We start from the raw sequence: 22121 nt of genomic DNA on the forward strand, positions 1-22121 counted from the left end.
GTAGCATTTACTTCCAATGGAAAATAATTTTACATAAGACGGATTTACTTTGAACCCCAAGCCGGTGAGTTCCATTACCAAAGAACATTGTTCTAAGAATCCCCATCCTGAACAGCACCATGGGCTATGCCAGAGGCAATATTAGAGAAGTGCTGTTAATTCTCTCCCCCCTCCCCCAGGAAAGCCTTTCCTGTGGACTCAAAATGATTACAGTAGTGGTGACGATAACATGATGATGGCGGTGGCCATGGGGATAACAGCTGCTGCTAGTCACTGAGCATGTCTATGCTTGAAACCCTGTACCAATATTCATTATTTCACTGAATCCTCACAACCACCCCAGGAGGAAGGGACTATCATGTCCGTATTATAGATGAAGACACCAAGGTTCAGGGTTAATAACTTGCCAAAGGTCACACAGTTAATCAAGTGGTAGAGCTGGATTTTGAATCCAGGACTCACTGACTCTGGAGCCTGTGTGACAGGCAGCTACACTCCTGTCACATGAGAAGTAATTAGATATTGCAGTTGTCCTATGTTTCTGACAACCGCTTTTCTGCCTCACCGGGAATTACCTGATTTATATTAACAGAAAATTGGCTGTTGAGACTTTGCTTCTTTTACATCCTTTGCTTTCTGATGTGTAGTTTTTAGAAGACATAAAATGAGAGGATTGTGTGTGGGTGTGTGTGTGCATGTACGTACGTTAAATACGTGTGTACTGCCATTGTGTAATCATGCATTGAAAAGAGAAGGTATGTAGAAGAGAGATGCATTTTAGAGATAGACATGGTCAAATCCAGTTTTCCACTCACGGGGCATGCGATTGAGAGCAAGTCATTCGGCATCCTGTATGTCAGTCTCATCACCTTCAAATGGGAAAATTAGAATTCAAGACTGTTGCCGTGAGACTTAACTGAGGAAATTTATACACAGCTGGCACAGAGTGAAGTACTCAGCAGTTGCTCATTCCTCTTCTAACCCTTCTCTCCTCTTCATGCTTTCATTCCATAATCCTATTTCTGTTTATACAAAGAACCAAAATCAATATATATGCCAGACTTCTCGTGGCATATTTATTTTTTAGAGAAAGAGTTACCTGGCACAGCTTCTAAGCAGGCTCATTGGTTTCTAGCCTCTCCATGGACTGGGAACTCTAAGTTTCATAGAAGAATTCATTATACTGTAAGGATACTGTAAGGAATTCTTATACTATAAGCCCTTAGTTAAGCTGATCCACAGTTACTTCCGGCCACTCTGTGTATAATTTCTATGAATTTACCATCTCACTATGTAGAAAGTAAATGCTCTACTTTTGATTGATCTCAGCATCAGCCTTCCTACAGGTATTCTACAACTTCCATAATATCCCAGGGAGTCTTTCCCCCTGTCTCCCAGGCCTTCAGTCCAGATCTGTCTGGACCCAAAAAGTGTGGACTTCAGTTGGTATAAGAGTAAAGAAATCAGTGAATTTACCATAGACGTATCTTATAGGGACTTTGCAAAGCTTAGATGATATTCTTTTTTTCAACACCATTTGGTATAGATTTCATTTGCCGACCATTTATTTTAATGAACCAAACTCATCTCAAGCTAACCCAGTAGAACAGAAAACAAGAACACATTCTAGTTCTACTGGCTGAATCATACATGATTTAAATAAAATCACATATGATGGAGCCATTGAGAACTCCACTCTTGTCACAGAAATGCATGCTGCACACAGGCCAGCCCCAGCAGAGTCTGATTTCAGCCTGATGGAGCATTCCATTACAATCACTAAGGTATCTCTTCATCGCCTGCTCTCCACAGAGCTAGATACATGTTCTGTTAAATGACTTTGCCCCACTGTTATCCTAATTTGAAATTTTATTTTTCAGCCACATAAATAGAAGAACACAGTTTGAAAACCCTGTCCTGGAAGCAAAAAGGAAGCTACAGCAGCATAACATGCCCCACACAGAACTTGGAACAAAGCCCCTGCAGGCCCCAGGTTTCCGAGGTTGGTACCTGTCAACGTGCAATGTTTCAAAGGGAAAAATTGTCTCTCAAGTTGCCTGCTCTTCCAAACACACCTTTAGCTTGGACCATTCCAAATCATTGATTTGCTTTCCCCAAACCCTTCTGTTAGGTTTAGCTGGGTGTTTGCTCTGATTCTAAACTAATGCATTTAGCAACCACAGATTAAAGCCTTAGGCAGTACGTGATAAGAATTTATAGGAATTTACAGCACGTAGCCTCGTGGAGATTAATGGGTTTTGATAGCGGTACTTCAAACTGCAGGCAAGATGCATAGTCAGAAGCTTGTCCTCAAAAGACCATGTACTAGAATGAGGTTTGTTCTCCTTTATAACAGTAGGCAGCTCTTCATCGACATTACCTAGGCCCAAATTCATCCGCCCCCACGCTGCCCCGGGAAGGTCGTGCAGCGTGAGTGACTTGTCGTGTTATCAGCGCAACCACGCCCGGAGGCCCTGGCCTGTCGGTATGTCCGGGGCTGCTTGCTGTACTTGACTGCACCTTGGAGCCACGCAGGGGGATGTGAGGCTGTATAAACTTTTCACATCTTCGTGGGCTCTTACTCATCATGAAAGCAAGGAGGCTTTTGTAGTCGGGAGGCCTAGATTTACCTGCTGATGATTTTCACACTGTACACTGGCACAACTACAATGAATGTAAAGGTCTCGTGTTGAACTCCTCTCCAACTGTAAACGTCACTTTCATAAAGGAAACGTAGGTGATATGATTATATGTGTTTTTATTTTTATTTCAAAGAAGATGTCTCTATTTTTAAGAAAGATATATGTGATACCGTGTTTCCCTGAAAATAAGAGCTAGCCGGACAATCAGCTCTAATGCATCTTTTGGAGCAAAAATTAATATAAGACCCAGTATTATATTATGTTATACCGGGTCTTATAGTAAAATAAGAAATGGCCTTATATTAATTTTTGCTCCAACAGACACATGAGAGCTGATTGTCTGGCTAGGACTTATTTTCGGGGAAATATGGCATGTAAATAGACAAAGTAAAATTCCAATATAATGACTCATTATTTTCTGGTTTTTCCATTACATATCACCCAAAATGTAACAGCAAAAGTACCAAACAAAATACTTAACTAAGTTACTAAGTAAGTTTGACTGTTACAGATATCAAATATCAACCAAACTGTAGCAACTTAAAAATATATATAAAATACTTGACTACAATAGCATTCAAAAGATATTAATTCTGTTTCCTAGTACGACTATTATTTTTGCAGCATTTATTAGGAATATGTTTATTACAGATCATAGCTGAGAAAGCTTATATATAACAAATTAGTGGTCAAACCTATATGAGTGGATTCAAGTGCTGTTCAGATTATTTAAGTATCTGATTTAAATGTAGCAACATATTGTTACAAAATGTGTTACCTTTACATTCGTAATTATATCTAGAAATACTGGCTTGCCTTTTGCTCACATTTTAGAGTATACTAAACACGATCGGTTAGTAGACATTGATTTATTTGGTTATCTTTATAGCATCTCACAATATAACCAAAAGTTAACCCAGTCCCACATCCAGGTACTCTTTCTAAATAGTTTAGTCATGTGAATAGGTGGCAGCGTTCCACGGCTTTTATTCTTTACGAAACAAAATAGTCCGTTTCGGTTTTCTAGTCCTATCCCTTCAAGGTTTTGTGCAGGACCAGCCCCTGACACATACCTCTTGCCTGGACTCTCTCAGAACAAGAGAACTGTATTGAGATGAGGCTGGATGATTGTGGGCTCCTCTATATGAAAGTGCTGACAACCTGTTGATTTAGCCCCTTTTAAGCACAAAAAGGGCTACTTTAGTGAATAGAAACATTGACTTGACAAAAAAAAAAAATCTCTCTCCAAACCAAGCAGCTTTTTCACCTTTCCCTGGATGCTTGGGACTGCTCTGTGGCTGTAGGAAGTACTAAGAGCTTTGCTTCTGCATTCACCCCTGTTTGCGTTTACTGTAGGAATAAATGTAGGAAACCCCCACATTTAATCGGATGGCTCCACAGTGGCTGGCTTCCCTTCTGTGAGAACTTGCCTTAAATGTACTTTTTCTTTTTTAACTTATATTGGCCAATGTAGAAAAACCACTCTTCACCCGGGATGCATCCCAGTTGAAGGGAACATTCCTCAGCACCACCCTTAAAAAGAGCAACATGGGTTTTGGATTTACCATCATTGGTGGAGATGAGCCTGATGAGTTTCTGCAGGTGAAAAGTGTGATTCCAGATGGGCCCGCAGCACAGGACGGAAAAATGGAAACAGGTAAGTAAGTTCCTCCGTGCTTTCGAAAATTGTTCCATAATGTCTTTTTTTCTAAGGCAAATGTAATCTTTCTGTGCTCTTAATTTGAAAGTCAAAGGTCACCTCACTTTAGGAAAACTACAAATTATGTTTTCACTAAGTTTAAGAGTATCAAATTGAAGTATTTTGGAAACAGCTTTCAATACCATTTTTGTCTCATGTTTCAGACTGCCCCTTCTATTTTTTTGGATTCAATGGACTCATGAGATTGATACTTTTCTAATTTATTTCTAGAATTTCTTCTTAGGGATGTGATTAACATTTCATACTTTTCTAGCTTATATTCAGCCACTAATATTTTAAAATCTGGATTAATCTTGTAATATTATCTGAATTTCCCAGGTTAGATATTCAAATATTCATGCTTATATCATAGAAAAAAATTTTAAATGGTATTCATCTTTATATGTCCCCATATGTTTTAATATATAAGGTTTTTTCTCAAGTCCTTATGAATTAATTTTCAAATGCAGTTACTTGGATGTCTATCAAATTATAATCAAAATTAATTAACATAGAAATACAGAGGTACATTGTTAAGGGCAAAAAAATACATAAAATATTAAAGGTGCACAAAGGTCAAGAAAAAGGTAATGAAGGAACTCTGATTTTGGAGTCTAATTTTGACTTTTTCTACCTGGTCCTTGAGCTTGGATTAGTCCCATAATTTATAAAACCGGTTTCCTTATCTGACAAAAAAAAAGGAAGTCAGATTTGATATTTTGTATTTAAAATCCTGATTCAAGAATTTTGTAGTGTTGTTTTTGAAATGCCTTAGAAAGAGTAATTTATAAACTGTAGGAACTCCACTCCAAATAACTACATCACCATTTCACATTTTTCACAACATTGATTTAATTTATTATATCAATTGGCAAAAGTCAGTACATTCTAGTAGATACACAAATTAGAGAATTACTTTTGAGGAAAAGTTATGCCATTTTTATGGTCTATATATTTGTGAACTATTATTCCATGGATTGTAAAGTAGTTTGTGTCTGAAGGAATCACAAAGAACTCAGGTATTCTTCTGGGATTTTTAATTTAAAAAAATGACCAGTGCTTTATTGGCATTTACTGAATGTTTCCTAGAGAAATAACTTCTTTTAACCTAATGAGTATACTTGTCACTGCCACTCACTAGTGAGTAATAATACATTTATAGATGCTACATCTCCTTAAAAGTTGAGTGAAATTTCAAAACTAACTCACTACGTTTTTCAAACCCTACTGTTATAAAATTTGTGTGCACATAATTTTCTGCAACAGTAAGCTGGAGTGTCCAAATCTGCTCTTTATCTGTGATATTTTAATAGGCATCCACAATTTTATGTTGAAAAAAAATCAGAGAACCATCAAATGACTAAACTAAAAATCATCCTATTGCCTACAATTAGAGGAAATTATGGAATTAGGGCCATCTTAGCAGAGGGGGAAAGATCCCTAAAGCTTTTGAACTTCAGTGAAATAGTTAACAAACCTATTTCTTTTCATAATAAAGAATCCAGTTAGTTTTTTTCTCTGATCCAACCCACCAGTCCATGTTTCAAAACTAGAAAAGACTTCTTTCAGTGTAAACTTAAAAGACAATATAAAAATACTTGCACAGTGAAGCTTTCTTCCTTCCTACTCATTTTCCAAGTTTGCCACATCCACACAGTCCACTTTAGCCTTATTCAACAACATTGTCAAAGTTTGATGTAGAATTTATGAGATTTTCAAGATAATCAGATCCTAATACAGAGAAAGAAGAACTTAGGATTTAATTCTATTCACTGTCTCCTATTTATTTCTCTATTTAATAATTGAATAAATACCTGTTCAGGTCTTCCCTTTCACAGTCATGGCAGTATACCAGGGCTACAAAATGGCTGTGACAAGGGCCCAGCTCGCAAGGGGTCGATGTCTAGGAGGGACCTTGAATATATAAACTAGTGATTGTAACATAATAGACGTAGGATGACTTTATAATTACCATGATGTTGACACACAGTCAAAAGAGTGGGGGAAGTGCGCAACAGAAACTTTTAAAAAGAAAAACATGTTCCTAACTATATAACTTTATTAGACTTTTTTAGGGATGAGAATTTCTCTCATCAGAAAAGAATTTAAATTTAATCAAACGTTGAAATCTGCTTACTAAGTATTCAAATATGTTTAAATGTTTATTTTTAATTTTGAGATAATTTAAAATAAAATGTGAACACATTTCTGTGGCATTCCACAAGTTATAAGAGAGGGAATGGCTCCTCAGTTTAGTTCAGCTAATACTTAGTGAATGTCCCATATGTGCCAGGCAGTCTGCTTATTATTACTAGGGATGCAAAAATGAAGAGACAAATGTTTCTATCCTCAAGAAGTTTACAGTATAGAAATAATGAGTGACATGTTAATGAATATTTATATAAGTACAATAATAAAAATATGTACAAAGTCCAGAAATAGTACAGAGGAAAGGGGGAACAGTTCTATTGGGAAGTGCTTAGGGAAAGAAGGACTCATAGAGAAGATGATACCTGACAGAATTTTCAATGATGAGTAGGCATTTGCTGGGGGGCGGGACAAGTGAAGAAAGCTATAGGAAGAGGAAACAGCATATGCAAAGGCACAGTAGTGAGGAATACCTAGAAAAAGATTTATATGCCATCATAGTGTATGTTAATATTTCACCTGCAGTGGGCGTTCCCAGGAAATTTTGAGTAAAATGATAACCAGAACTGTAAAGATGAACTAGTTAGACAAAAATCAAAGAATAGTACATAGTCATATATCTTCAAATGAAAACATAGATATCATAGATATCATAAATGCACACATACCTTGTATGAAACCTTTCTCATATAAATTTTCAACCAATTAGGAATAGAGGTTTACTCTATGACTAAAGTTTTCTTTACTTATGTATCCCTAGAACCTGAAACTGCCAGGCAAACAGCATGTGCTCAATAAGTACTGGAGGGATAGATGGATGGATGGATGGATGGATGGATGGATGGATGGATGGATGGATGGATGAAGGATACTTTTAGAAATTAAGAAGTGAAATTTGAATTGGAGGAATTCCATTGTTACAGTATAACATAGTCAATGTAACTGGACCAATAGCTTACTATTAAAGCAAAAAACAAACCAGCTTTCCATTTTCTGGATGAAATAAGACAAATACATGTTAGGGACAAAATTAATTTCCTTTTTTGTAATGATTTCATCTATAAGTGAACCTCAAAAATTAACAAAATTAATAGACTACAGATATAAACAAATCATTGGTATTTAAAAGGTGAGCAGTCTCATTTGACATTGAAATAAGCATGAAAATATTATAATCAACTTTGCTAGTTCTAGGTTATCTCCAATTTAGGCACCGAGATATCAATATTTTGTGTGGACACAAAGAAAAATCCACTCTACTAAAAAGTTGACCTAGGGGCCTGCACAATAGAAACAAGGATGGAGTGGGAATTCTTTCTTTCTCAGTCAGCACTGAGTCCTTGGAAAGGATAGGGGACAGGAGAAAATGAGGACACGGTACCCCTGTCTGCTTTTTGACAACTAAATGAGCCAATCCCCCATGGTCCAGTAGTGTTCCAGAAGAAGCTTTCCCAGAAGAAATTTCCATAGTGCCCAGAAACCATCCAACGTCTTATTATTAAGTATTTTACACATCCCAGCAATTGTTTGTAGGCACCAGAGATCCTGTTAACATTCTTGAAACTATTTTAAAAATCAAGATTGATGTAGCACAATTTAGGTAGAAACCGCAGGGTCTGAAACGAAGTTGATCTAACATCTTCAGTTAAAAAGCTTCCCTCATTTCATGATGTTTCATGTTTTCCCCAGGCTAATTTTTGAACCAAGGCTTTTGGTTTTCAACAAATATAAAAGAAAGACAACCTGACCTATCTGTGAAGTTTTCCTATAGACAGGGGTTGAATTATGAGGTTACTCACAACCTATTCGTTTTTATATGCCTTCTAACATTTATCCATTTTATTAGTAAAATGGTAGGAAGCTGACTGGGAGACCAGCATCCTGACATCTTGTAGCTCCTGGCATTTCTCCATCGGGCAGATGGATGTTACTGCTCTTTTACTGGTTGCTACCTCTTTATTTGTGCTTCTAAAAGCAGGGGCACAAGAGTAAATTTATCAGAAACACTGGGGGAGCTTTTTAAAGGTGAAGATTCTTGTGCCACTGGACCTCCTGATTGCAAATTTCTGGAACTTGCTTTTGGAAAGGTGCATTTATATACTTCTAAAAATTGTCACATCAATACATGCACGTGGGGGAAAAAGCACCAAAATATTTATAATGCGTAAAGTATTTCCTTCCCTGCCCTTCCCAACCTTTCAGGCCCATATTCCAGAGTCACTCGATCACCTTGTATTCTTTTAGGTGTTTCATTTGGTAAACTACCTTCATGCCTCTAATTAATGTGTTTATATTCTTGTCTTAATAACAGTTTTAGATATGACCTATATTTGTAGTACTTCCGTTTAGAAAGAAATGAAGCTTTAGTTTTCTTATCCCCCATCTGCCCTCCCACATTCTCCCAATAGAGTTTTACAACTAATTTTAGTAATATTTGTGCAGTTTTTGCATTAACAGTGGTGTACCATTGATACATTTTTTTCCCCTTAAACGGATTGGTGGAATCTACTTTCTCTTTCTTTTTTGCAGTATCTTTTTAAAAGTAATACCTTTTTCCCCGGAAGCACCATCATTTTAGGTCATCTGGAGGATCTCATCTTTGCTGGGCATCTTTTGTCCTCCTGCTCCTGTCCGGGTCGGTTGTACAGCTGACCCCTGGGAACTTTCCATTATGTCTTGCCCAAACAGAGTCCACCGTTACCCACATACACATCCTCTCTTCTCATGGATGCACAGTTTACTAGAGCACAGTCCTCCTACGTCTTGTGATCATCCGTTGTCCATATTTAAAAGTGAAACACTGAGAAATTGCTTAAGAGTTCTACTTTTGTGGTCAGATTTTACCAAGCATTCTTAGGCAGGGACAGAATATGAAAGTCTATTAAATGGGATAATTTTTTTGGACACACCCTCATCTTCTGACTCGGGGTAGGTGGTGGGAATTTTGCACGCAGGCGTGGTAGGGCAGGTCTTCTGGACACGCGTGTCGGCTGTTTCCTAATCCCATGCCTTTTGGGGATTCTGCAGAGCAACTCAGAGTCCTTATCCATGGTTCCCTCCCCTCCAGGAACACACTAGAACAGGAATCAGCAGGTGCTTTCTGTAAAGGGTCAAATTGTAGGTACTTTAGGCTTTGGGGGCCAGGTGGGCTCGGTCACAGCTGTTTAACTTGGTGGTCATTAAAGCAGCCATAGACAACATGAAAACAAATGGGCGTGGTTGGCCTCCAATAGAGCCATATTTACAAATACAGGCAGCTGCATGTTGCTCCGTGGGCTCCAGTTTGCGAACCCCAACTCCAGAATACGATACATCAATTATCATGCTCTCCTTCACATTCCTTATTCCAAAATTCTCTTGAGCTGTCTTGTCTTATAATGGCCTCTCTATGTCAGATAATGGCTTCTCTCAGGTTTTCGTCATTGCTGTGGCTTTATTCATTCTAAAGTCTTTGTTACAGGGAAAAGCCGTGTGTGTTTAGTCTGTTGTCTTGAACTAGAAATCTTAGAATCTGCACTTGGGGAACCACTGCATTTAGTGGTAGCAAGAAGACATCTTTCCCACCTACTGTACAGCCTAGCAAACATTCTCCATCCTATTCTGACCCTCCTTCAATCAACCCTATGCTCAGAATTGCTTTGAAGAAGTATTTATGAATATTTCTGGGGACTAACCTCTGGGATATAGTCTATGGCCATCTACCAAATAGAGCAAAGCTAATTAATCCTATGTTCACCTTTTCTATCAGTGCAGGACATTGAACTATGAGCAATTTCTCATTCTTCAGGGATTTTAACACTGTTTTGGGATACTCTATTCCATAATTGCATTATCTGAAATCATAGTTGCCCTTTTGCTCTCTAAGGGACAACAAAGATTAACCTGAGGCCGTGAGTGCTGTGTGGGCAGCTGACCGCTCTGCCCTCAGTGTGACAGTTAGCGTCCCTCTTAAGGCGGGCCCTTCAGTACTGATTCTCTCGCTGATGGTCACCCAGTAGTTTCACTTCGCCCCACCCCAATATTCTTCGGTCCTCCCTAACCATTATTAGCTCCTTAGCAATTTAATAAAAAATCCATGGTTGTTAATAAAACATCTCCCGAGGAAAAGCTCCATATATGTATGAGAAAGCCTAAGAAGTCGTTAAAAATTTCTTCTTATGTCTAGTTTTCCCACCATCTCGTAATTAACCTATATCCAGAGCAGTCTTGCTTTTGAATTTTGAGCACACGCTGCGTTGGTCTCTCCCTGTGACTGCTCTCTTACTGACTGGCTGCCGTATAAAAATGTCTTAGTGAATCAGCCAGTTCTTCATCACCACCCACCTCCACAGCCAAGTGTTCACATTTAGATGGTGCAAACCATTTACCAGTTTCTGTCAACTGCCAGAAGCAAACGAAATAATCAGAGAAATGTAATTTTTCTATTATTTGAATAGAAAATAATAGAAACTGTTTAGTTTTCTATTGTTGTATAGCAAATCAAACCTAAACTCAGTGATTTGACAGAACAAGGAAACGTCCACATTCTTGCTTGGGTTCAGCTGGGAGGTGCTTATCTCCTAGGCTCATGTTGGAAGTCTCATGCAGCTTCAGTCATCTGGACCAGTCATCCCGTCATCTCCTAGGGTAGGATGTGCAAGGCGGTATCACTCACATTGATGCCTTGGCTGGGATGGATGGATGGCACTCCTGAGGGCTGACAAGCCTTCTCTCTCTCAACAGTGGCTGGACCACTGTACATGGTGACTTAGGGCTCCAAAGGGAAAGCTGTCAAGCCTCTTAAGACTTAGCCCGGTACAGCCTGGCCTGGCACAGTATCACTTCCACTCCTTCTATTGATCAAAGCAAGTCACAGGTCAGTCCAAATCCAAAGCGAAGGAAACGAGGCATCCCGTTTTGATGGGAGAAGTGGCAAAAGATTTCAAGAAATCTTTCATCTGCTGCAGTATCCTTCCTGTGGCTTCTTTGTTTCTGAGTTCCTTTGTTTCTAAATTCCTTGAGTTTGTTCAAACTTCCCTGAGAAAATTATCTTTTGCTTTCATGGGCACTCTACCTTTTCACAACCCTCTGGAACAGGAGTTTTGATCATTTTTTTGCCTTCCAGTTCTCTATCATGCTGTGAATAAATAACAGTGAATTACAATATCACATCCAGAGATGACGAGCAGTAAAATCACCAGGTCTCTAGCTGTATCTTTCTAATAAAAATAAAGGAGGTGGTTGCAGCAATTCAGTTTTGTAAGACCTAGCAAAATATTCAGACTCAGATCCATGTTAGATAATTTTCTAAATAATCCCTTGATATTCATATCATGTTTGCCTTTTGAGACATTTATGAACTTCAGAGGCTCTCAGAAAACATCTTGTGCTCTATAAAAGCCAGAAAATAAAATTGAATTTCTAGCCAGCTGACCAGCACTAATATCTCCAGTAGAGAAGAAATAAACTGTGTTTGTTTAGCTTGCCAATATATATACTCTTGATTTTTTCCAAATACACCTAAGTTTCAAAACCTCACTTCATTTTGTTCAAATACCTAATATCTCCACTGCTAGTGATGTGTCTTTCAGATCAATAACAGGCCTCTCACAGCAAGAGCGAGTGCCACACTGAACACGTTCTACCCACTATCCTCCTCTTATGATGATGTATAGGTGATTCAAGTGCCGGGGGTGACAAAACACTTGATTGGGGCTACAAACCAAACCGCTTGAAAGGATTGGAAAAAAAAAAAAATGTTGCACCAATTCTTAAAGTCATGCTATGCTTCATCAATAATTCACTTAGTTTTTTAAAAAGAGACCTTGTAACCCAAATAAATGCTATTGCAGTACGTCTCTTTTGCTCATTTCTCTCTTTTCCTTTTTGGTAAATGCCTTGTACAGTGCTCTTTATGACTTCTTCATTTAAAATCACAGTCTAGCTAAATGCTCACTGGAGAAGCGATAACTACTATACAGTCCAATCCTAGTTTTCATCTCTGCCCAGGATTAACAACTTTGTTCCCACTGTATCACAGATATAGCAAAGATTGTTGCTTTAATTTTTGTTCTAGTTTCGGTATTGGTATCCGCACAGATATGTCGCACAGTAATTAAGGTACACTATTCATGGTCACTGTACCTATTGATGCCATGGAAGTCAGTGCACTTAAATGTACTTTTATCACTATTATTTTTAAGTTATTCTGCACGAAAGCCTTTCTATTAATTTGCAGTACAGGTTCACTGGCCCTCCTAGGAGCTGAAGTAGAAAGTGGGTGGGGCCCCCTCAGCCTAGGAGTAGAGCTCAGAAGGGTGCTAGATGCTGTGACACCAGCAATGTTACATTAGAGTCCGCTAACTTTGTATGAAGGTGGCATCTTAAAAATCTGAATGTTTATTATTTAAGTTCAATGTGAACGGACTGGAGATTATGGGGTAAAATGATCTTTTTATACCTACTCCGTGGAAGAGGTAGTTGGTTGTCAGTATATTAATGAAAGGTATTCAGCTTACGTTCAACATATCTGAAATTAAGGTATTATCTAAATGTGCTTATGAAGTTCTTATCATTTTAACTCTCTGGGCCTGGGGCCAGGATCCCCAACTCCCTTACTTATAAATGAACCAAAAGTATCCAAGTAGATACAAAGATTCACCAGCTTGTGGTGTCTGGGTTGGCATATGTGTTTTATAGACCATGTCAAAATCCTACTACTCTTTCTTCCATAACTAATGGAACTGAGCCTTCAGTTTATCAGGAAACAATCTGCTTTTTATAAAAGGTGCTTATTTTTATCTGCATGCACCCCACCACACCCCCTGAATTGTAGACTCTTGCTGTTTCCATGCCCCGCCCTCCCCCCACCTGCCTATGAGCTCTGAGTCCAGGGGCTGTGTGTGACGTGTTCATTACCTGATCTATGGCAAATATTCAACTTGTTGGTTGAACAGTAGAATGAGTCTTTCTGTGCAGCACTGGTTTGCTTCCATGGATTACTATGGACGTGTGAGATTTGCTGTAATAATCATAGATTTTTCGGTGATTATTTATGCTCCCTTTAGAGAATTATTTAAAGCTTTTCTTTGCTTAGTTTAACCAAACATTTCATCAGATGAGTTATTACATATAAAGTAATTAGAATAGGACTTGACATGTGGAATCACTCAAAATCAGGAGCCGTTATTAATATTTATAAGACTATCTTCCAATAAATTGAAGGAAATGTTAGTATTTTGGAAGTGATAGAAACATGAAAAGATCCACGAACAGCTTAGGACGTTCTCCCTTCGGACACTGGCATGAAGTGATTCTGCATTGAACACTTGATGACAAAACAACTCTTGCTTGTTTAAATAGTTGTTTTGTTTTGTTTTTAAATTAAAAGGAGCTAATCAGAAAATTTGCAGAATTGTGGTACCATGTTGACAACTCTTACTCTATTGGTAGAATGGTAGCTAAAATAGGATATTTGCTCTCATTTGCATGCATGTACCACTGACAACTGGGCTGGGTACATTTAGGTATGCCATAGGATTCTGATGCCTAGACAAATTTTAAAGCAGTCAGTAACCTAATCTTCATTTGTTTAATGATAGTTTCTCTTTTTTTTATATTATAATCCACTCCAAAAATAAAATCATGTCAATCCCAAATTATAACAAACAAAAAAGTCTAAGGAGGGTAAGAGAGTTAGAAAATGTGTGAGGCAAGGTAATGTTTCTGTTAAGAGAAATAATATTCCCTGAATTAAATATCTGTGTAGGGTGTTGGTACAAATTTCTACCGATTGTCATGTGGCCTTGTAAGTGCTCAAGGAATCATTTAATTGCATAGATATGCAAACATATATCGTCATCTATAGATATATATGCAATGTAAGTGAGGAAAAGGCAAGAAACATGCTTTTCACTGTTTCATCAGTTAAGTCTTAGATCTTAGTTCATAATTATACATCTCTTATCATTCTTAATGAGACAACTTCTCTGAAGTCAATAGGAGATAAATTACCAAGCAGACCTTTGTTTATAAGTGTGATTCTGCTGGTTTTTGCAAGCTGCCAGTGAAATTAGAGATGGAGTGTGCTGGAGTCTGCAAATATCAAAACTGCTGCAGCTGCAGAAACATTATTCCTGTATCTGTGTAATTAATGTGCCTCTCACATGCTCCAGCTGAGGATTTGCATGAACTGACAAGAGCACACATGGTAAATTTTGTGTCATTGTCTAATTTACTACTTTGTTCAAAAATCCAACACTGTAAGGTAAATTTTGCATTTCTTAACAGCGAGAACTATTGTCAGGAAGAAAAACATTTCACCACGTATATGAGATATTGACAAAAGAAGTGGGAACTTTGTTTTGCAAAACCAAGATTAATAACCTAGAACTGTCGTTCGCCACATCACTACCTTTGTCTGTCTTCTCTCTTTGTTTAAAAGTGTGGGGTCCGGAAATTTTCCCTCCTCTTGCTTCTTTGCTGTTTTTCTTTCCTATTTTCTCACCTGACTAGAAAAATAGAATACTGGGTTTATTTTCTGCCGTTTTTTCAGGAAAAAATGAAAAAATTTGGCATGAAGAAACTGACGTAGATTGCCACATTGCTAAATTTAAGATGAAACACTTAATATACTTTTAAACATGGTGATAGACAAAGTATGTAACAGCGCTGTCGTGTTTTCTGGTAAGTTTCCCATAGACATGTATAAGATTGTGATCCTGGATTGGGACATAAAAGCTTTGAGGTGTTGTAGTAATGAGGTTAAAGTGTGTGTGTGGCGGTGGGGAGCTAGACGCAGCAAGGATTGGAGTTCCAAGAATCCATCTGTGTGCAGTGGACATTTCTGGAAAACAAGGTGCCAGGATTTTCTGGTCATTGACATTCACCTCCAGGCTATATCAGTGGTGACAGGTGTAATCTCAGAATTTCCAAAGTAGAACCTCAAGTACAAACTAGAAGATACGGAATTGTTTTCAGTGTTTTTCATCAAAACTGAGTCCTTGAGAATTTTTTTAACAAAATGCAAAGGTCATTTATTCTTTGGAAAAAAATAACCACCTGCCATTTCCTAGAGAAAAGGTGACATTTTTCTATGAAAAGGAGACATTTTGCCCAGAGGCTAGTGGAGGCAGTTTCTGGGATCGCCTGACAGTGAGCTTACATAAGACCAAGGCAGGATGCTGGGCCATTGGCAGAAATGACATTTTCCTCCCTATTCAGAGTTGCAAATTCGAAAAAATACAAAACTGCTTTTTTGGTGGTAATTCTCCCGTTCTCTTGTTGATGTGTGCAGTGGCGTTACTAATTAATGTTATGAACACATGCCATCTGAGACAACGGGAAGTTATACAAAGATGGCAGGCTGGGAACTGCGCCCTGAGACAGGAGTCCCAGGCTTTGTATTGGATTTCTATACTGACCAGTCTAGTTCTGTTTCACAATTCACCTAGCACTTCATTGCACAGCATCAGTATTCCCAGCTATTAATAATTATTCAAAACAGATATATCTACTTGCTCGTTCATTTATTTAACAAACTTATAATGGGATGTTGAGTGGTACTTTTCATAGAATGGCTCTAGAGCCCATAAACCTTCCTCCGGGCTACTGTGGAGCTACCCTGCCACAAGCAACTCCTCCACTCTCAGCCTGATCTATCGAAACAGAAGCTCAAGAGGGGAAAAGAGAATCTTCAATGTAGAGCGGAGAAAAGAATCTTCTTTCTGTGGGAGGCAGTATTTGTGTTGAGAGGTAATCCAGTTGTCACCATGAGAAAGGGAACGGTGTTTCCCATCCCCATTTCAATCCAAGAGGGAGAAGAGGCTCGAAGGGAATCCCTCACTGAAACTGACGTTACCAAAAAGAAGGGGAGATGGTGGTTTGGTTTCTGAATTAGACATCTGCTTAGGCAGTGGACTTGCTTTGATTGCCAGTCAGAATAGGAAAGCAATGAATTGGAGAGAGATGGCAGGAGAGAAAGAAGACACGACAGTGAATCCACTGCAACCCCGTATTTTGCATGGCAAGCCTATATCAGTTTCCTGTGGTGAAGTGACAATGGGGAAGAGAGCTTGACTTGAACCGGATGTCTTCCATATACCACTCGAGAGCTGCCTGCCGGGCAAGGATAATCCAGCATCAACAGGCTGGGCACTGCTCCAATACAGCAATAGCTGACAGAGATAAAAAAAAAAGGTCAAGCTTCAGCCAAATATTGCACTGACCCTAGCATGTATGCTCAGAGCCATCCCACGAGAGAGCCGGCCACTGGATACCTGCCACTTCAATAGCCAATTCACTAGCCAAGTAGCCACCACCAACAAGAAAAAGAATTAAGTTAAAAAGGCAGTAAATAAAAAAAATCTTCCTCTCTTTACATAACATGCTGGAAGAACTAGACCTTGAAAAGGTCTATTTATTACTAATCCTATTAGCTGAAGAGGGAAGAGTCAGTGGCTCAGAGGTAGACCATGCTTCCGCCACCTCACAGCTGTCAGGGTCCCAGTACAAGCCCATGCAGAGGGTTGGAGGAAAAGAGATTTAATCACGTTTGAAGTTGAGGCTTTTACAAGGTGGACATATTATAGCCAAAAGTGACTTAAAAGCTAATATGTTTTCCAAGCTATCATTAAGGAGTGGGAAAGGGAGATGAAAATAGTAGCTGTGGAAAAAAACGACTTCATAGTTTGCCACCTAACCCCTAGATGAGACTGCTGAGCAAACAGGTTGTGTGTACATTGAGTACCCAACAGGCAGCAGCCATCCTTTCGGGTCCTGGGAACCCATGAATGAATAACACAGTCTCTGCCATAAAGGAAGATATAGTCTGGTAAAACAACAGAGGTATGTGAACAATTTCAAGTGGCACCTGGAGATAAATACTAAAAAGGATGTGCACAGACTGCTAAGGGAAGACCGAGGAATGAGTCTTTCCTGAGGAGGGGATGAGGGAAGAGGCCAGGGAAGATTTCACACAGGAAGTCTGATTCAGAGACCTGAAGGGAGATTATGAATTTATTAGCATTCCAGGTACAGGAATATTGTGTGCAAAAGTGCAGACATCCATTCACTCAGCAGGAACCTGTGGCAGGGAGCTTTTACTAGGAGCCAGGAGCTATTGCAGGTAGGATCTTGGCTTATAAGGTGAAAACAACATGGTTCTTACAAGGCTCCATATTTGGGGGACATGGAAAACCATGGGCTGTTTGTTATGCCTGAAACCTAGGAGACAACACAGAAGGAAGATGAAAATAGAAGTTGAGGGGAAAGATTGCCAGGAGATTAACGTGGGAGGGAACATTAAAATGTGCTCTGGAGGCACGGAGGGGTTGGTTATAAGCAGGGCAGCAACCTGATCAAATGTGCATTTTAGGAAGATAGCTCTGGAGTCAGTATAAAATATGTAGAGAATATAAGATATTCTAGAGAAACAGGCTGGAGTCAGAAGAGAAGTTAAGAAATGTGCAAGATCTCTTCCATTTCCCTCTGCTAACCCACGCCCTCTGGTTCTCTGTGTGAGCTCCATCAATGAGCTCCCTTGGCCTAGAGCTTCCACTGGGCTCAGCAAGTGGGAAGAAGCAGCTGGAGATCAGAGGGCGGGAGGAGAGTGAGGTCCTGGCCCTTACTGCCTTGGTTCCTTTGCTGCCAGGTCCCTGGCCATTGCCTTTTGGAAGTCTTAGCTCTAACAACTATGGGAGGAGAAAGAGGAAAGAAAATGGCAAATATGAGGACAGTAGGATCAGTGTTCCTTCTTGTCTGAGTGGATAAGTGAAGAGTCAAGTATGTTTGTTTGTTTGTTTGGGTTTCATGCTTGAGTAACTAGATGGACAATGGTGCTCTTAATACAGAAGGGGGAGCAAGTTTGCCGTGTTTTATCTTAGTTAGACTGTTTTAATAACTCTTAAGTCATCAGGAATGAGGCTAAGTTAGGTTAATATGTGAAATGTGAACAAGGCTTATATAAAGTGTATGCCTGTACGATTCAGCATCTATAAACTGTCTCCCGTTAAAGACATTTAAGTTCTCAAATCCATAATTTACGTTTTTCTTTGTTGAGTGTCTTATTTTATGATTCCTTTTCTGATTCCTTTTCAGGAGGCAGTAATAGCAATAGAATTCATTTTAAATTAGCAGCAAAGTCTACACTGTTAACTCAGCGAAGAGGGAGAGGGAAAGAATTATATGCTAAAGTCTACAACCTAGAGAATGCAAAGTGCTTCAGACATTAAAGAGCTGCCAGAAAGAAGTAGCAGACTTATTTTCCATCAAATTCTTCTAGGTTTTTCCAGACGGAAGAACAACTACAAATGGCTGACGTTATACAGAGACAGATTTTGAATAATTATTAAGAAAAATAGCTTAATGGCAGAACTACACTACAATGGAATAAGTTGTCTAACAAATAATACTACTCATTCATTGAGAGTTCAATGGCATTTTGCCAAACTCCTAATAAATAGTATCTGACTTACTCTCTATATTAACCCTGTGGGATAGATATCATTATCCTTATCTTACAAATAAGGAAACTTAAGTTCAAAAAAGTTAAGAAACTAGCCCAAGCTCATATCACCAGTACATAATAAGGATGAGATTCAAACCCTTTCTTGACCACTGTGCTACTACCTTCCAGGAGAATAGTCAGCTTCCCAGAATTGGATGTTTAATCAAAGTCTGAATAATCACTTCTCAGGTATTTTCTGTTTTGGTTGGAGGTTGAACCATATGACTTGTAAAGTCACCATCTCTAAGGTGTGATATCATGATACTCCTTTCCTACCTGTCTTTTCTTCCTCCCACGGACTTCTCATGACCATGTATGTGTGTGTGTGTGTCTGTGTGTGTGTGTGTGTGTGTCGAATTTCTTTTGTAAAACAAATTCCATATTTTTATGAATGAAGAAAGACATTGACAGAAAGTTCTCTATAGAAGAAAAAAATCTGTTCCCTTTTCACCAACTTGCATACCCCGGTCTGCATATCTTATATACTCACTAGTGCAAACATATTTTATCTCTTTTACTCAAGAAAAATGTCTGACTATCCTTTGCTCACATAGGTAACATGTTGAAGTGAGGAATTGAGGTCTTTAGAGAAAAATTAATCACAGGAAGAGGTTCCTTACAGTTCAATACTGATAATTTGCTTCATACTCTGTTCATGTCTAAGACCCAAGTATGTATTTGATATCCTTGCCCTGTACAACTCTAGGGTCATAGCACTATACAGGATAAATAAGACAGAGACTACAAAAATAGTTTGAAAACTGCAAAACATGCTTCAATTGTAAGCTAGTCTATGGTGGTTTTATCTTTTTAAATATCTTAATATGCCACATTCTCCATTGTAACTTACTATGCTGATGTGCATTCTAATCTTTTCCCTTCTGGGTGTTGTCAATCTGTCTAATGAGATTATAGGCTCATTAGATGGAGGCCAATGGCTAATTCCGCGTTTAATACAGAAACAGTACACTGTTGGTATTTAGTCACCCATTGTCTCCGTTCTGCCTCAGCTGGGTATAACAGTACATCTTCTGAAAGCTCACTGGAGTGAAAATTCCCCTGCAAAGGGTGAGAAGAAGGCAAGAACGACAGATAAATTTTCCTTTAACACTCAAAGAGTTCTTCTTTTTCTGAGAGTGTAATAGCTAAGCCACTATGAATGGAAAATCAGCCAGAATAGATGAAAAAGAAAAAATCAATATGCAGTAGTTGTTTTATGCAGCACTGTTCAATTCCAAAAGAGCTGACAGTTTTTAGAAACAAAAACAAAAACAAAAAAAAAGATGTGTTATGCCATTTGGGAAAAAAGTAAGGCAAATAATTTATTTGGGGATCTTTTACGAGTGTCTCAAAACTCTTTGAGGAAAGCTAACTCAGTATTCTTTGGGGAATCATGGGTGAAGCAAAGGTAGGGAAAATATTAATTTATCTAGTTTATAAGCAAAGAAAAAAAAAAAAAACATGAGACAAAGCTCCAGGATTCAGTTTATCAGTTCCAGAGCCAGAATCCCTGATTGCTCATCTGCTGTCCTAAATAGTTTGTAAAATCTACAGAGCTTTTGCAGTATCTGCTCATGCTGGGGAATTGAAGTTCTGCTCAAATTCTTAATAAAAAGAGTTTCACATTTTCTTCTTAGTTAAATCCCCGTTGGCTTGCAACCAAGTTTCCCATGGTTTCTTCAGGAGCTTTATTTAGCTTAATTGACAGTATCTGCTGAAGCAAAGGCAGAGAAAACAAAATTATCCATTTCCTATTGATAGGTGGATTCTGTAAGAGTTTGTTGATAGGTTAATAGTAGAAAATTCTTTTAGCAACTCTGTTTTATGGTATATATGCAAAGGGTTGCAGAATTCTTATGTTGCCAGCTGAGTAAAGCATCATTTCTGAAAACATCATGAACAGCACTTGGAGTTCAGGTAGAAATCAATTTAAGAATCTCAGGATATTTAAGGAGCTTCTATAATTCCCTCAGTGTAGAGGAGAAGAAATGGCAGAAACTCACTACATTTGTATCAACACTAAAATGCAGTGTGAGTGATGAATTATTATTATTATGCTCCCATTTTCATTACTGGGCTAAAATTTGGTGAAAGAGAAAGGAATAATACATTCATTTTATTTATTGCTTGCAATGCACTTTAAAAAACATATGGGAGTAGAGACACCTTTGTATCCTGAAGCACTTCCTTCCAAAGTAACAGCTAGGGGACAAGGGAACACTTTGTAAAAGAGACCTATCTGTTAGTAATATGAACAAGAAATATAATTTGCATTTGTTGTCAATTTCTGAATATCAACTTTTATTTATAGAGAAATATTCTAGAGATGTTCTTACTATATTGATTGTACTTACGATTATATATTGATTTAATTATATATGTATATTCATTAATGTAACTGTAATACTTTCATAATAAATATTGATTTTGAAAACTAACAGAGAGCAAAGAGATAGCAAAGTATTATAGATAATTCTTTGTCACTCATAACATAGATAGACAGCTAAGAAACTTCCCAGTGGACATCTTGTGACGTATTTTGTGGAAGATCCCAAACCTCAAGATTATTTCTGATGCAACAAAATATCTTCTCTGATTGATTGTGGAAATAGCAAACCTTCCATCATGGAAAAGGTTTAAAAGAAGAATATGTTTTGGAGTGAGCCAAGGAAAGTATAGGAAATTGTTGAAGCAAAGCAAAATCAAAACTAACAAAAAATAACAAAGAGAGGAAAAAAGAGATAGAGAAAGAAAGATGATGACAACTTGTTCCAGTAAATGAAGAAACATGTTTGTATACCTGCAAACTAATTCAAAAGTAAAAAAGCTTACTAAACTAAAATGAATAAAGAGAGAAATGAATGAGAATGAACTACTCTCAATGAATGAGTAGTATTATTTGTTAGATAAACGCAGGAGAAAAAAGCTCTAATTTTGAAGATTTAATTTCTTAGCATCTTAATATACCCTTAATCCTTATTTAAATAGTTTGCAATTCTGAATATAATATAATCTGAGCTAATTGTCTGAGAATGATAACATGCTTTAAAAGAAGCTTCTGGCATAATGTCCAGTCTTCTCTAGGCCTATAATTACTGATATGTGTATGTGAGCAAAGAACTATGTGATTCAGTTGGAGTCAATGGGC

General features: G+C 38.1%; 1 protein-coding gene across 4 annotated transcripts in view; it reads left to right on the forward strand.

The window, feature by feature from the left end:
- Nucleotides 1–22121, forward strand: part of MAGI2 (membrane associated guanylate kinase, WW and PDZ domain containing 2) — a 1312199-nt gene that overhangs the window by 1024061 nt on the left and 266017 nt on the right. For 3 of the 4 annotated variants that reach the window (XM_033088532.1, XM_033088533.1, XM_033088535.1), the window contains exons 8-9: nt 1881–2002; nt 4117–4299. In XM_033088532.1, the coding sequence (XP_032944423.1) occupies nt 1881–2002; nt 4117–4299 (305 nt within the window). Of the gene's footprint in view, nt 1–1880; nt 2003–2356; nt 2486–4116; nt 4300–22121 lie in introns of all 4 variants that reach the window. The other variant, XM_033088534.1, reaches the window with a different exon arrangement.

The sequence above is a fragment of the Rhinolophus ferrumequinum genome, chromosome 20, assembly GCF_004115265.2.
Source record: "Rhinolophus ferrumequinum isolate MPI-CBG mRhiFer1 chromosome 20, mRhiFer1_v1.p, whole genome shotgun sequence".
Taxonomy (NCBI): domain Eukaryota; kingdom Metazoa; phylum Chordata; class Mammalia; order Chiroptera; family Rhinolophidae; genus Rhinolophus; species Rhinolophus ferrumequinum.